Below are 16,683 nucleotides of genomic sequence, written 5' to 3'. Positions count from 1 at the left end.
GGTGTTGCGCTGCCGTAGGCCGGCGACGGAGCTGCAATGTAGCACGCGAAGTGCTGCAACCCACGGATCTCGCTGGCGGCGGAGTTGCGATGCAACCCCTAAGGTACTGTGCCCACGGATCTTGCCGGCGGCGGAGCTGCGATGCAACACCCAAGGTCTCGTTGCGTGGCGGAGTGGCACCTACAAGCTGGGGCGGTGATATTTCTACCGACGACGCATGCATTGCGTTTGTTGTGGCCAGTGGCCCAAAAGAGAACAAAGCAAGAGGAGATCGGAGCGGCATCTTGTTGACTCATCCAACAACCAGGAAAGACGTATCCGACGGTTCATGACCCGGCTGATTTCTTCAGAAAATCGGCCGGCTGATTCATAGCAGCGGCCATAAAAAAATGACCATTTTTGTTAGCTTCAAAGAAACAGTTAGAAAATTCTGCGTATACTGTCTTTTTTTTGAGAGAGAGACTGCGTATACTGTTTGTATTTGAGGGAGTATAGCGTAGTGGGCTTTCTCTCCCGAAGTAGGAAGGGTTTGCCTTTGGGCTTTGGGCTTCAATCTCAGTGGCAGCCGTGACTCTGCAATCTCACACTCTGCTATCCTCACATCGTGGGTTGCCGCTTCCAAACACTTCCCACATGAGCTGTGAGGAGATGAGCCGCCGCCCCCCGCTCCCGCCGGCGGCGGCCCCGCCGCTGGAGGACGACAACCTCCTCTCCGAGATCCTCCTCCGCCTCCCGCCAGATCCGTCCTCCCTCCCTCGCGCCTCCCTTGTCTCCAAGCGCTGGCTTGGAATCGTCTCCGACCCCGGCTTCTCCCGCCGCTTCCGCCTCCACCACCGCCACAACCCACCTCTCCTCGGGTTCTTCTACCACGTCTCGGACTTCGAACCTGCAATGGATCCCCCCAATCGTGTCCCGGATTCCCACCTCTCTTCGTGCCTCGAGACCCTCGACGACGACCGCATCTGGTACTTGATGCCCTTGGGATCCCGCCATGGCCTCCTACTCACCTTCTGCGAATTGTGGAACAAGCTCTTGGTGTGGGACCCCTTCAACATCGACCAGCACCACCTTGCCGTTCCCCCGGAGTTCGATGTGGAGAAGGCCCTGGTCAGCTGGGCCAGCGGGGCGGTGTGTCGCGCCGCCGGATACAGCCAACACTTCCAGGTGGTCTTGGTAGGCACAGAGACAGCTGACCAACAACATACACGGGCAATCGCCCGTGTTTACTCATCGGAGACTGGCGGATGGGGTGATATTGTCTCGACACCGCTTCCATCCAAGGCTTCTAGTTCTACTATGGGCGAATTTCCCACCATGATTACAATGTTCGTAACTATCAGTGTGCTAGTTGGGCATTCCCTTTACTGGTTGCTCATTGACAGATTGGCAGAAATTAACACATTGGATGGCATCCTTGAGTTTGATTTGGAGAGGCAGATCCTAGCTGTGATACCGGTGCCAGTAGATATTGCCAATAATAGTCTAGCCCAGTTCCAGGTTATGCGGGCAGAGGGTGGTGGCCTTGGTATTCTCTCTTTGTCAAAATTCAGCACCCAATTATGGAAGATGGAGACCGATTCTGATGGTGTTGCTTCATGGATGCTGCAAAGAACTATCAATCTAGTTAAACTACTTTCCACGGATTCAGATATTGAGAGAGGGCCGCCCCCAATGATATTAGGGTTTGCTGAGTACAATAATGTGGTATTCCTACGGACACATATTGGCGTCTTCACGATCCAGCTTGAGTCCATGCAGTTCAAGAAAGTTTCCAAAACCCTCTTGGGTCGCTATTTTCCATTCGAAAGTGTCTATGCTGCAGGAGGTAATAGCATATGCCTTTACATTGCTGGTATAACAAAACCAAGATATTACTTATAATTGGTTGGTTGAATACCGCTCAAATCCTTTCGTGTTAAGATAGCAATTTTAAGTGGCTCTATTTAAATTGTTTCTTGCTACTTGATGATCTTGTCGACATATAGCAATTTTCTTCTAGCGTCCTCTTTTCGGATGTTTGTGTGGTGGCATTTCCTGTGATGGTTATGATTTAGGGAAACATCTTTTAGTGGGTTTATTAGTATGGGTGTATTTTATTTTAACAGATATAGCATGGAGCGAGCTTAAGCATAATTTTAGGCAACTTCTTCCTTCAGTTCAGCTAATAGTTTGAGTGTGCGGGGTTCTTCATTTCTATGACGGTACCGAGTATATATTGTTTTGAGAATATTTGTCTTCCTTTGATGGTAGATGGGTTTTGTTTATATACTCGTCATGATGTATCAAACCCAAGCTGTTTTCCTCTTAACTCCATATGTGAGTTTGTCCAAATATCTCATCGATGCGCCCTTTGTATCTACTTATCTGATATGAATAGTAGTATCAGTGCATAGCTGGAGTGCAGATGTTTCTGGAAATGAGGTACCTAATGGCTAGAATACCCCCTTGTAGGCAAGCGTATTGGTGGTGGACATGATGGAGCTGAACTTTTACATAATACATAAGATGATTCGTCAGATGGATATGCTATTGTGATGCATTAACTGAGTAAGTAACCTTATCTTTAAGTAGTAGCAGAATGATTTATTTTTCCTTTACCTTGCATCGTCTATATTTTCTATTTACTTTTTAGTGGTCGCAACATTGCATTACTTTTTAGTGGTTGCAACAAGTACTCCCTCCATCTGGAAATAAGTGTCGCTCAAACGGATGTATCTAGCGTAACGCTAGATACATCCGTTTGAAGGACGGTTATTTCCGGACAGAGGGAGTAATTGATACCCAACAATACATTAGCATTTGGCTCGAACTTCGTTTATTAACTTGGGCCTATATAAATTGCCATCTCACATTGCTGCTCATTTGGAATTGTTGTAACACCTAGTGCTCGCTTGCAATTATTGTACAATATTAGCCTTGTAGGAGGTTTGCTTAAATATTTTATGAACATGCCTTTCTTTATCACTCTTAACTCATATGTAATTTCCCTCAAGAAGTTTTTTTAGATATTAATATTTTCTAGAGTAATGGACCGTTGTATGACCGAAGAGTCCACATTCATCAAGGTTTTATCCAATACCATTAAAGCGCCACACTCTGGCAGCCGTGTGGGGGTGGCACTCCAAGTGCCAAAAACATCAAAGTGTTAGTTCAAAAAGACTCCCGCCCATTGCCAGCAATCGACCGTAGTCTCGGGGAGTACACCCAGTGGGAGCACTCAGCATGCCCCATAGGAGGACGTACAAAAAAACCGTTGGCAATCGCTCCCCAGAGCAAAAATGCTAAGTTTTAAGATTCCCGCCGACTGCAACCAGTCTTTGACGTCGCCCTCCCGCGCCCGCACGAGTAGTTGGCCAGGCCCAGTTCGCTGCTCCGCTAAGTTGCGCCTGGTACACGCCTTTGCGCCGCCAGATCCAGCCTGGCAGGTTGTTGCCTTTTCTTTTCTAATTATCCAGATATTCAAATATTCCAAGAATATTCATTTCAAATCCAAATTTGATGATTCAAATTCCTACATGCCCCTAATTTCATGATCTATCCAATGGTGTACGATGCACATTTTTTCATGTAGCATTTTCTGCCCAACCATTATTTTGGCCATATCCTCATATATAAAGTCTACTCTAAACATCCCCAGAATATCCATCCTAGCTCTGATTCAAATTCCTAGGTGGTTCATAAATCACTAGCACATATGCCCATGCGTTGCAACGGGAACGTCGTGATGTAGCGTGACCTAGGCACTAATGGATTAGTATATGAAAATAATTATGTGTGTTTGCATGCTTGAGATAATTGCTGTAATTACATGCATGGGTCACACCAATTTTCCTTTTTTTCAAGCATGCATGCAATCAGAACTTGGTAACCCGAAGAGTTAGCTTTCGTGGCGCCACTGCATGGCAGCGCTCACCATGCATGGCTTCTGCACGCATCTACTCCCTCCATCACAGTTTAAAGGGCGTATCTCCAAAACCAATTTTTTTCACAATTAGAGGGAATATAGGGCTCAGGTCATTAATTAGCCCGCTGAAATTATTCCTTCCGCTTGCCTTCCTGATACGCATGCATGGTGTAAACTGAAACTTTAGGTGGAGATGTGAATCGGTTTTGTTCGCATGCATGGCTGTGCGAGGCCTTTTATTGGACGGGGAGGTTACTATGCATTTATTTGGCGATTAATTAGGCACATATCGTTAACTATCGCAGCTCCAGCGCATCATTTATTCCTGCCAATCGCTAGCGACCTTGGGCCCAGAGAGATGTGAGGTACGCCCTTTAATATGTGATGGAGGGAGTATCCTTCATAGAGTCCGATGCAGCCACTATCAACGTCGTAGCATGCAGCAGTTGTAGTCATCTCCAGCATTGACACTGAGATTCGATTTGTCGTGTGAACTTCCATTACAGAGAACTCAATTCACTGTAATTAAGAACAAGAAGACACAGGGGTCGGCAGGTCACCTTGTACACCCATCACAGGTTGAGGAACGTAGACATCGGGGTGGAAGGGGGTTCCGGACTCACCGCAGTGGAGGTCCGGGGCGAGGCTGCCAGAGCGTGGCAAGCGCGCCCATCTGGCTGCACCACGACCTCCAGCTCTTCGGGAAGTCGTGGAGGAGGAGCACCGCTGGACGGCTCATGGGCGCCTTCCAGTTCCAGGCTTCCCTCTCAGGTTAATTAGGAGTAAGCAATTTTAGCGTTAATTAAGTGCACCATGAATTTCTGGACACATACATGGTCATAGGTTGCACCTTATTCTTTTTTTTTATTCAGTCGATTTTTAATCAGGTCTTTAGATAGATTATTTCCACGATGGAAGTATCATGTATCAGACGCGCACAATCCCATCCCTCGAGTTAATCCTTTTCTGGTCTTTGTTCTAATTCCATCTGTTCTTTGTTTTCCGAGGAGGCTTGTTGATATTTCAGATAAGTTATAAACGTAAATAAATTGGTAACATTGAATATAAATTATCGAGGTGGTATTAATCACAAATAGATGTTAGCTTTTTTTAGGGATAAATAGATGTTAGCACAGATGGTTTGCCCAGCTCTACCTCATACGGGAGGTTGTGAGTTTGATTCCCCACAACTCTTACAACTCTTCTGTCTGATTTTATGAGGCCCACTTGGTGTATTGTGGCCCATAAACGAATTGTTTTTTTGTTTTTTTGGGGAAAATTAATTATGGATGGCGGGTTTTTCTAAAAAAATACAGGGGGTTTTCTGAAAATATGCCTGACGGACTAAGAATACGTATTTGCTTTATTAGTAGGTATAGATTATCTATTTATCTAGCCATAGTGAACATTTCTCCTATGCCTAGTTTCTGTTTGACCCATTAAATAGGTCATTTCTTTCTTTATGTCAACCTTGTAAATCCCTAGGAAAATCATTTGAACTCCAAATCCAGTGAAACTAATTTCTAAATGTTTCTAAAATCATGCCTTATTTAATGAGTACCTTCACTCGTTTTTACAAAAGGCATTTTGTGAACTTCTTGGATGTTCATTATTCCATTGATTCCACCTATATGAAATGTTCAAAAATATCAGTAGCTCTAAAATTAGTAGGGTTACTCTGGTTATTTTATAGCCAGAGAGGTCCTAGAAAAGTGAAATTCCTATTTTTTAGAGCACTTTTATTTTCTGCCTTGTTGTGTTTATTATTGTGATTGCTTTCTACGTTAGTTGACGAAGTAGACAGAGTATTTGGAGAAGGACCAGAAGCATTTGAAGACTTTGCTAAGCCAGGCAAGCAACCTTTTGACCATGTTGATTCACCCAAGTTTTGCTCATGATGTAGTTTATTTTCGTGCATCAAAATTTATGATTATGCGCTGCTAGTAGTTGATCCTATTTGCATGACATAAGCGACACCCTAGATGTCGTTATTACCTCGACTTTGATAACCCAGGAAACACAAATGGGCACAACTACATGCTATGGTAGTTGCTTAGCCATGCAAAATGGGTAGCAAGCTTATAGGTTGGACACAAGCAAAAAAAACCATTACAAAAGTTATGTGAAAACCCCATCGGATAACGAAGGTTCCCGAGGGAGGAAGTAAACCAATGTTTTCGGAAAGGATTAGATGCTAAGATGTGTTGTCGGCCCAACACCTAGCGCAACCACACTACCTCTTATATGGGAAAGATGCATTATTGAGTACCTTGTTTGATACTACAAGAGGGCCCACATTTCTAGTGACGAGTGCGGTTGTAGCCAATCTCGGCACGCGGTCATTGTTGAATCGGTGGCTATGCTTGATTTATATCGGCAGCGGGCACATCGTTGGTACCCCTCGTGCGTGGGTGATATGATGGGCCTGGGACTTGTAGCTCCTTATACAAAAATGTTATGATGAGGATGTTGCACGGGGAACGAGTACCAGCATGTGGTCTCTCTAATAGTGTCTTCTGAGGAAAGGTATTGATCAGAGGCTTGTCTCAGGTGCAAGTCAGTTGTGCGGTGAGACGTTGTTGTTGACACGAAAGCTCTCCGGTTCTTGTGGGTAAAGTGTGCAACCTCTGCAGAGTGTAAATCTATTCGAATAGCCGTTGCCCTCGGTTAAGGGCAGTTGCAATGACCCCGCTGAGACTATGTCCATAAAAACCTGATGATGATAAGGATGCTGATGATATGGAAAGATGCTAATTATGATAATGAGGGATAATTGGTACCCAGACTTGATGATGAGATGATTTAGCGTTGAACTTAACCTGTTTATGTTGATATCTGTAACCTGAGGCTCCGTGGTTCTTCCGACCTCGAGGCCTTGTTAATTTCCAAAAGTAGGACATGTGCATTAAAAACCAGCTTTCCGCAAATTTTTAAACTTAGTATAGAAGCCTTTCCTTTGTACTGAGCCTTGCATGAATATTCTGCTATTACGTTCCTTGGGTTGCCTGCGAGTACATTCAAACGTACTCACCTAGCTTGTCCCTGGCTATCAACTTGGCCAGGTATGGAAGATACAATCAACTTGGCCAGGTATGGAAGATACAGGTTATGAAGATGTGTTCTTCGATGATGTCGATGTGAACTAGGCCGCTTCCCCAGTCAGCTTGCCTGTTGGTTATGGCTCGCTACGTGGGTTCAAGTTATCGCCGCTGTTTCCGCTGCACCATTGTGAAGTAGTTTCTGCACCGTTAGGGCTCCTCAATTGATGAGGATGAAGTCAAAGCTGCTATCATCTCGAGAATGTTCGGTAACAGATTATCTGCCGTGGCCAACCCCCACTTGTTTGATCTTTCTGAGCTTGTGCAACAGGTTGATGGTCTTTGGCTACCTCTCGGACCCCTTCTCTGGATAGGAGGTTGATAATATGGTCAAGCAAATTACCCTGGCCTTGACAGCTTTAACGGGTTGTTCATCAAGAGATGTGTACAATCATCAAAGATGATCTTTACAGCCTTTGTGATGACCGTTATGAATCTGCCATCCTTCATACACTACAGGAAAAAACTTTAAAGCCGTGTACCCAAAAAACTCGGCTTATGTCGATATAAACTCGGTTTATATATAAGCCGAGTCAAACTCCCGGCTTATATGACACGGTTTACACTTGATCGGCTTATACACTATAAGCCGAGTGCCAGTGGGAAAACACTCGGTTTACGTATAAGCCGTGTGTTTATACGAGGCTCTCGGCTTACTAAAGTAACATGACGGCAGCCGGGAGATAACGGCCACGTGTCACCGTCAGTATAAACCGAGTGCCCTCGAACGCTACACAGTTTAAATATAAACCGAGTGCCTAACTGAGCCGCACGGTTTAAATATAAACCAAGTGCCAACGAGCACTGCACGGTTTAAATGTAAACCGAGTGCCTAAGCGAGCCGCAAGGTTTAAATATAAACCTTGTGTCTGCACAAGCTGCACGGTTTAAATATAAGCCAGATGCCTTTGTACACGGCTTATAGGACATCCACTGTTAAACATATCCTATAAGCCGGGTGCCTGCATCTGGAACACTCGGCTTATAAAGCTCCCCGTGGCATAATATGCCTATAAGCCGGGTGCCATGTCCCTGGGACACTCGGTTTATATGCCAAATAGCATTTTTTTTCCTGCATGCTTCAGCGAGCAGCAGCAAGATGGCTTATATATCCAGCAATATATTGATCGATGCAGCAAGCAAAATGACCAACAATATATATCCAGCAATATATTGATCCAGCAAGCAAGATGACCAACAATATATATCCAGCAATATATTGATCCAGCAAGCAAAATGACCAACAATATATATGCAGCAATATATAGATCCAGCAAGCAATATATATCCAACGAAAATCCACACATGCGTACATATGCAACAATAGTTCGCAAACAAAAGGACCATAAGTTCCGAGTCCACACATGCGTACATATCCAACAAGGTTCACAAACAAAAGCACGAGTTCCAAGTTCACACAAAGCATGAAGCTCAAAGATGCAATGAGCTCCACTATAGCATGTATGCCCACCGTCAACGGCATCCACGATGCAAACCTATAAGTCCATTACCAAACGCATGAGTTTCCAAAGTCAAGTTTCAAATGATCGATAAGGCATAAGAGTCAACAAGCATCAACATATAAGGTTCAAATTGAAGCTAAGAAGTATGAACAATATAAGCATCAACACGTGTGGGCTTTACTATCAACAAGTAGGTAGAAAATGCGACTTGCCGCACCCGACAGCGGTGCTGTCGGGTATAGTCATATCCCACCCGATAATACAATCATTGAAGCATTGTAAATATAAAAAATAACATAATGCAGTTGTGTTTATCAATCTAAAACACGCATTCGCACGCGGTGCCTGGCTCAAGTAAACAAAGTACATATTGTTGCAAGAATAGTTGCCAAGAATAGATCATTTTAATGCATGAAAGCATGAAATTGCTTTTATAGATAACATAATTGTATCCAATATAGGGAGTTTGCCCTGTCCAACCCTATGTTTGAGCACACATATATAAAATTATGCATCTGTGACATAGCCACAGCAACGTAATACTACTTTGGGGCGCGCTGCCTGTCTCGGGTTGATCCAACATTTGATATTTTGTAATGAAAGAGGTAGGAACAAGCAGAATACATGCATCTCATAGAAAATGGTACCGTAGTACCAAGTCGATTACATATGGTGATAGGTTTTCTTCATCCAGTTCAAAAATACACTGATACACCAAAAGCAAGCCAATGGCAGTCCAGGATAACAGATTTATATGGTTTTTCTATGTCATATAGTGATAGCAGTACATTATATAGTAGACTAAATAAAAATATGGCTTTGTTTGAATGCCATGCCATCTGGCTCACCCTGCGTGTTGCGCTGCAAGGATCTGCTGATGGAGATTCATATAACACTGTGTTTAATTGGACAGCAAGGATATAATTTATGACCTCAAAACTTATGAATAGAATTTACGCACCACATGTCCTCATCACGGGTGTTATAAAATAAAATGTCTATCATGTAAGTTATTATTCCTAATTGAGCAATCGATTCAAAAAAATTCACAGGATTCTGCCCTCATGAGTAAATCTACATACTTTTTAGCGCACATTAAATATTCTGCGAGCAAAAGTTTGATCTTACACTGCAAATTTTGAGCTTTCTCAATAGAATCAGAAAACAGAACAACAAGTGCTGATTACTTACTCTTATGATAACTTCAATTAGAGCCAAGTCTGGTGGGATTTGTCCTGAAAATAAGTAAGAAAAACATAGAAAATGGCATTAGATACAAACAGAATCATAAGACCATTGCTCTAAGAAAAAACTGGACAGCAAATGAGAAGGATGAGACATCACTGAAATTATAATTTATAAATTGCATGGAATCTCTAAAAGGCTTACATTCAAGAACGGAGTGAATATATCCACTAGCATGGCCCAAAAAATACAACATTACTAAAACGTCTTTCTAATTTTGATGGAGGTACTGCCAAAAGTACGGCAAGAAATCACAAATTAGAACACCAGGAAGCGAACATTTAAAATGAATATTTATATTGGAACAGAGAAAATAACATAAAACAGACCTGATAAATAAGCCACTCGATGCAAGGGTGAAAAATAAAAAGGAAAAATATGCAACAAACATGTCTCAATAATGATCTGCGATCAAGTAATTTTAGAGATGTCATTTTGAAGAGAATATCTTAAGTAGAGCACTGCATGTATTTCTCATACTACGTGAAAAGAAAAGGCCATACTATGCAAACTACATATGGGCATATTTTTAGAAGGAAACTTTCTCAGGTTCAAGCAGACATAATTTCATTTTGTTCTTAAGACGACATATGGATATATTTTAGAAGTAAACTTTCTCAGGTTCGACCAGTCATAATTTCATTTTGTTCTTAAGACGACTTCCATTACAGCAAAAAAATTGGCGACAAAAGAGACCTTATTTTGGTTCTAAAATACACACAGAAATATCAAGTATATAGCAGCTGAAGTGCTCCTTACCTCCTCCGAGTAGCTATTCAGAAATACATCGGCGGCGGTTGCAGCTTCCAGTATCACAAGCAAGAATACAAAGATCACGTCCTACATACATGGCAGGTTAAGGCAAAATAGTCCATATCACCAAGACACAGTACATCTAAGGTCACAGAGCTCCAAGAACATAACTGGGACTTAAGGTTTCAGCAAACTATTATTAGGAGTCAACAGTTCCAGTTCAAAACTTAACTGCTAGAGACGTGACCCTCCTTTTGAAATATCATTTATATTTTTGAAATGGATATATCTGGAAAAAAGCACGCAAGGTTTGGTCTTTATGTGACAACGCAAAAGGCTTTGAGGAATTTTGTTAAACCAGTAGCAGCTGCCATGTAAGCACACTTAAATAGGCTAACGCAACTCCTAGTATCAGACGCTTCCAAGGATACACAAGACAGGCAGGGGCTGTTTGCAGTTTCAGCGGCGATGTGGCCAGAGCAGGTCAGCAAGCACATGATGATTCCCAGGCTGAGAAGAGTGTAGATAAACCTGCATAAAAATTGATCTCTTAATCAAAATAGCCATCCCATATTACATACAGTATATTCATAAGAAATCCCTAGAATACTCTTGGCATGGCAAAGAGGCATGAATTCTCTAGTTTCTCAGACCCAACATAAAAAACATGGTAATAGTATAAATCATCCGGTGCGTAGCGCCGCGTCGACATCTTAACAGCGAAGCGAGAGGAAGATGCTGATCACCACAAATATTTTTACCCCAGCCATAAGTTTTGTTCGACCTACACCATTTGGATTGGATAAACTATCTTTGGCTGTAAGCTAACTTGCTGGAATGTAACAACAGAAGATTGTCTTGAACACTAATTTGTAAAAGTAATAAGCAAGATACAATGAAAAATAAGATATCTAATTTAACTGCCCTGCCAGCAAGTTGCACCCAGATAGTAGTTATTCTGATTTCTGAACCAGTGTACTATTCTGATATCTGAAGCTAATTTACTCTGAGATAAGAGTCCAATTGCCAACATCAACCAGCTTCTACGCCTACATGTTCTTCTATTGCCAATTTACCATCTTTCATAGATTTCTTCTTACTCTTCCTTTTCGTATGAGCATCACATCACAGATGAGAAAAGGGGAATCAGGAAACATGCATAAATATGAACAAGAGCATTCAGGGAAAGGCAAAAGCTGATCTAAACCACAATGGATGAGCTCAGTGCACTTGACCATGGTACAGTGCTGGTTTCCCCACGCACGACGGCGACAGCGCTGCCCAGGCAGTACGGTGGGAATTCGGTCGGCGGTGTGTGCGGGGTGCGGTGTTCCCCTTTTTATGAACCCTGAGCACTGTGTGTGTGTGTGTGTGATGCAGGTGTTCTGAAGATGCAATTGTGGGAGGGAGGGGAACCAAAACCAGATGCAGCATGTGTTCCTGCTGATGCAGTTGTTCCACGAGCAGGAGATCAGCAGGGGCACGCCGGAGCACCTTGCCGCCTGAGGAGCCGGGCCCTGGTCAACAGAGAAAGATGCTGCCAGAGAGAGAGAGAGAGAGAGAGAGAGAGAGAGAGACTTTCCGGCGGAGGGAGGGTGGGGCAGCCGAGATGGCCGGACGACCTCAACCCTATCGAACGGGGAGAGGCGGCGGCGCCGATGGGAGGGCCAGCTCGGGGCTCCCCATGCTCGGGGAGGGGCGGGGTGGATCTGTGCGCCGGCGGAGGGAGGGTGGGGCAGCGGAGATGGCCGGCCGGCCTGAACCCTAGCGAATGGGGAGGGGCGGTGGCGCCGATGGGAGGGCCGGCTCGGGGCTCCCCATGCTCGGGGATGGAGAGGAGTCGGGGGGGTCTGTGCGCCGAGGAGAGGGCGGCGTCGGGCGGGGTGACGGCGACGCGGCCGGTGGATGGAGGGTGGGCGGCGGCGCGAGGAGAGGAGCGGCGCGTGGGGGAGACAGGGGAGGGCGCGGGGTTGAGACAGGGGAGGCGCGGGGAAGAGATAGTGGGCGGGTCGATTTGGGCCAAAATGAGGTCTCCGCGCGTTTATTTTGGCTAAGTCCCGCGCTCACTGATAAGCCTGGTGTAGAAGGGTAAGCCTAGTGCCATAGGAAAAAACACACGGTTTATAAAAAATATTTTTTATTTTTGTTTTACTTCAATACAAAAAGTTTATTAATTTTACTTTTAATAATTTATGTGTTTCATTTTATTGTATTTTTATGATACTTATTTTAGTTTTCTTTTTATTGTATTCTTATTTTGTTTTTATTTCATTGTTTTTATAAATGATACCCTCTCCCCTTATTTCATTATTTTCACTCTTTAAAATATCGGTCAATATTCTGGTAAAAGTTTGGGCGTGTTTCAAGTAGACCGCACCTGTGGCCGCTTGTAAACCACACCATCTCCGATGTAGTCTCTAGGTATCGAGAGGGAACGAGTCGGGTTTGTGAAGGAAGTGTGGGCCCTATTGCTCAGTTGGCCTCGAAACTTCTCGTGCTCCCAAAGAAGGCCATCGAATGACACGTGTCAGGCCCCATATTTTTCGGACCCTCCTAGAATATTTGAGACATGTATTGCACTATTAGGGTTTTGGAGCCGGAAATTGCAGATCTGCAAGGAGGAACATGAAATCATGCCCAGAAGCGGAATATAAAATCCTATGTGATGTCTTTGCGACATGTGTAGGCTTTTTGCAGGCGGGGGAGGGGCAGGCCCAGCCACCGGGGGGCAAAATTACCTCAGCTCCATGCCTGATCCAACCGCTTAAATCCTCAGAAAATTATATAATGTCGGAAACCCTCGGGAGCTGGCATGGTGTCATCACATGGCCCCTCTAGGGTGTGGTAAAAGTTTGGGCCTGTTTCGAGTAGGCCTCACCTGAGACCACTTGTAAACCACGACATCTCCTATGTAATCTCTAGGTACCGAGAGGGAACAAGTCGGGTTTGTGAAAGTAGTGCGGGCCATGTTACTCCGTTGGCCTCGAAACTTCTTGTGCTCTCAAAGAAGGCCATCGAATGACACGTGTCAGGCCCATGCATTTTTCGGACCCGCCTAGAATATTTGAGACATTTATTGCACTGCTAGTGTTTCGGCGCCGGAGTGTGACCCCCTTCACGGACGGCGCCCCCGCCGGCACCTGGAGGGGGGTAACAGCCGCAATGGGTTTGGCCTGGACCTTGTTCCGAAGTGTTCCTATGGGCTGACCTACCACAACCGGGTGGAGAGGTCCATTCGTCAAAGCCCGTCCGATGAAAGTCAAAGGGTTAGATCTCCTGGTCAATTGCTGCAGGGTTTGGCAGGACGGGGGCCTTGGGGGTAGCAATGCCACTGGAGCATCGCGTGGGGCCCTCATACATGCCTTAAGGTGTGGTGGCATGTCTGAAGAGGTAGCATGCGGCTCCGGGGTGTGGCCCCCCTCACGGACGACGATGACATGGTATAGTAAACATTCTGCGGTAACGGTGCGGCGTGAATATTATTGAATACTCTCGGAGCGCGATAAAATCATGATTTTCTTACACGGCATGAGCACATGTGATATAGTACGGATGGTAATTTTTCATAATTTTTGGTGATGCAGAAGTATCAACACTTCCCTCTACGCGGATTGCTCTTGCCTGTCTACCATTGTGGCCGGCGGCCTCCGGGGGCTAGCCATGCCGCCAAATCTTGCGTCGGGGCCTCTTACATGTCTAGAAGTGTGGTGGCGGATGCCAACACCCGGCACGCGTCTCCGGAGTGTGACCCCTTCACGGACGGCGGCGCCGCCGGCACCTGTAGGGGGGAAACGGCCGTGTCAGGTCGACACTAAGGGAATCTTGCAGTGGGTTTGGCCCGGACCTTGTTCCGAAGTGTTCCTATGGACTGACCTACCACAACCGGGTGGATAGGTCCATTAGTCAAAGCCCGTCCGGTGAAAGTCAAAGGGTAAGATCTCCCGGTCAACCGCTTCAGGGTTGGGCGGGACAGGGGCCTTGGGGGATAGCAATGCCACCGGATCATTACGCGGGGCCCTCATACACGCCTTAAGGTGTGGCGGTGGCATGTCTGAGGAGGCAGCACACGGCTCCGGGTGTGGCCCCCCTCAAAGACAGCGATGACAGGGTATAGTAAACGTTCTGCGATAACGGTGCGGCATGAATATTATTGAACACTCGGAGCGCGATAAAATCATGATTTTCTTACACGGCGTGGGCACATGTGATATAGGACGGATGGTAATTTTTCATAATTTTTTTATGATGCAGAAGTATCTGAACACTTTATATATGCGGCGTGGGCACTTTATGCGGATTGATCTTCGCGTGTCTACGATTGTGACCGGCGGCTTCCGGGGGCTAGCCATGCCGTCAAATCTTGCATTGGGGCCTCTTAGATGTCTAGAAGTGTGGTGGCGGGTATGCCAGGGTGTCGAAAGAGTCATGAAAATATTAAAGTGGCATTAAATTAAGAATTTCACAAATAAAATCCATGAAAACTAGTTGACAAAAAATAGTTTAGAATAATAATAATAATTAAATAGTAAATATAAATGCAATGAAAACCATCTTAAACTAATTTCGCACAAATGTTACGCGTTGCAAAAAATGCACAAAAATATAAGCCTGGTGCTTTCATCGGGCACACGGCTTATATGTCCTATAAGCCAAGTGCCTGCTTCGGACACACGGCTTATATGTCCTATAAGCCGAGTGCCTGCTTCGGACACACGGCTTATATGTCCTATAAGCCGAGTGCTTGTTTCGGCACACGGCTTATAGACTGCTCCGTGACGGCGCCGTCAACCACTGCCGTTGCAGACACGTGGCAGATGTCTTTGCCGAGTGTGTGCTGTAAGCCGAGTGCCTTTTTTCATAGATACCGTGTGTTTCATATAAACCGTGAGCTTTTTTGCGAAACTCGGCTTATAGATGACCATAAGCCGAGTTCCTCGTATTTTACCGGGTGTTTTTTTCTCGAGACTCGGCTTAGAGGAGCATAAGCCGGGTGCCCGAAAAAAAGCACTCGGCCTATAGGCTAACACACGGGAAACCGGAATTTTCCTGTAGTGATACTAAGCCAAAAGATACTTCACTTAGAGCTTTAGGAATTTACCAAGCCCTATCACTTCCAAATGGATATGAAATCTTCTATTCTTCACTCTTTATTAGTTAAACATACGTACTGTAATCTGCTATACATGGCAGTCATCGTTAATTGGAGTTAATCATGATTGAATAAAGAGCAGTTACATCCAAATAAATCTTCCCTTTTGAGGGAAGGCAATAAAACCTGCTATGGGTGGAGCACTTGCATAGTCAAATTTAGCCTTGATCAATTGAGAGCTGAAGGAAGTAGTGATTATTAATTAATAGGATGATAGGCAATGATGGCGGCGAAACACCAGCATGCAACGGCACATTGGCTGGAGGGATCCCTTGACTATGTAGCTCGTATATTTCGATTTTCTACTGACTATCTTTCTTGAGGCTTTTCTTCTGCATGAATTTAATTTTTTTGATTTAGTACTGACTATCTAGCTCATATATTTATGAAAAGTATACCTATTAGGTTCAAACTGATTGCACCTGTTTTATGCATTTACCTCTGATCGAGGTATTTGAACAACTGGTCTTTTGGCTTCTGATGTAGCCAAAGTCTTAGTTAGAATATGTTAAAAATAGAAACTGAAGGCTTTCGATTAAAAAAAAATGGAGAAGTTGAAGGTGTGCCACTTGAAATGAACTGTTCCATTGGTTTTGTCCAATAGCTTAGATGATTCGACTTTGGAGCTTTCGGCCTAGTTTCCACGATGTTGAAGCTAATGTTCAGTGTTTGAATCATACAAATATTGTGAAATATAAGGAACAGTACAACCTTGTTGTGACTAATAATGTTGATTGTTGCTCCGCAGATATTATCAAGAGGTCCAGAGATGGGCTTGGGTTGGGCGTTGGTTCTTCAGTTGGCTTGTTGGGTGTGTTCCTGTGGTGTGCTCCCTCTTCGTACTACCACAACGGAGAACTGTGTGGTGGACTTGTAGGAATTTTACTGCGTAATTCGCTAATCCGCATCTATTATGTCATGTTGAAGTTTTATGTGGCCCTTGCTAATGAATGTTGAATGTTGAACTGGAACTGCAACTGCCTGCCTGGTACTACTTTCCTTCTCTTTTACCTTTGGGATGCCGTGACTGAAAGATTCCTGGTTTCTGGCATTGCTCTCGTTTCTTTTTCT

The 16,683-nt window shown here is 44.6% G+C and overlaps 1 protein-coding gene and 1 long non-coding RNA gene across 4 annotated transcripts; one reads left to right on the top strand and one right to left on the bottom strand.

The window, feature by feature from the left end:
- The first annotated feature begins 633 nt into the window (after nucleotides 1-633).
- On the top strand, nucleotides 634-2,504 carry LOC147963847 (uncharacterized). 3 transcript variants are annotated; one of them, XM_087528026.1, is made up of 2 exons: nucleotides 634-1,825; nucleotides 2,452-2,504. In XM_087528026.1, exons 1-2 carry the CDS (start codon nucleotides 634-636, stop codon nucleotides 2,502-2,504), a joined length of 1,245 nt encoding a protein of 414 aa, XP_087384152.1. The 3 variants fall into 3 exon arrangements, with proteins under 3 accessions (XP_087384152.1, XP_087384151.1, XP_087384150.1); XM_087528025.1 differs by having other exon boundaries at nucleotides 2,437-2,504; XM_087528024.1 differs by having other exon boundaries at nucleotides 634-1,852.
- Nucleotides 2,505-8,329: 5,825 nt separating this feature from the next.
- LOC125526650 (uncharacterized) lies at nucleotides 8,330-9,697 on the bottom strand. Its single transcript, XR_015607386.1, has 2 exons — nucleotides 9,657-9,697; nucleotides 8,330-8,498 (listed from the first exon to the last, which is right to left on the bottom strand). It is a non-coding gene; the product is annotated as an uncharacterized LOC125526650 (long non-coding RNA).
- Nucleotides 9,698-16,683: the final 6,986 nt, after the last annotated feature.

Source organism: Triticum urartu, chromosome 6A (assembly GCF_056163025.1).
Source record: "Triticum urartu cultivar PI428250 chromosome 6A, HENAU_Tu73, whole genome shotgun sequence".
In the NCBI taxonomy this organism is placed as follows: Eukaryota; Viridiplantae; Streptophyta; class Magnoliopsida; order Poales; family Poaceae; genus Triticum; species Triticum urartu.
This window is presented reverse-complemented; position numbering and strand designations above follow the sequence as displayed.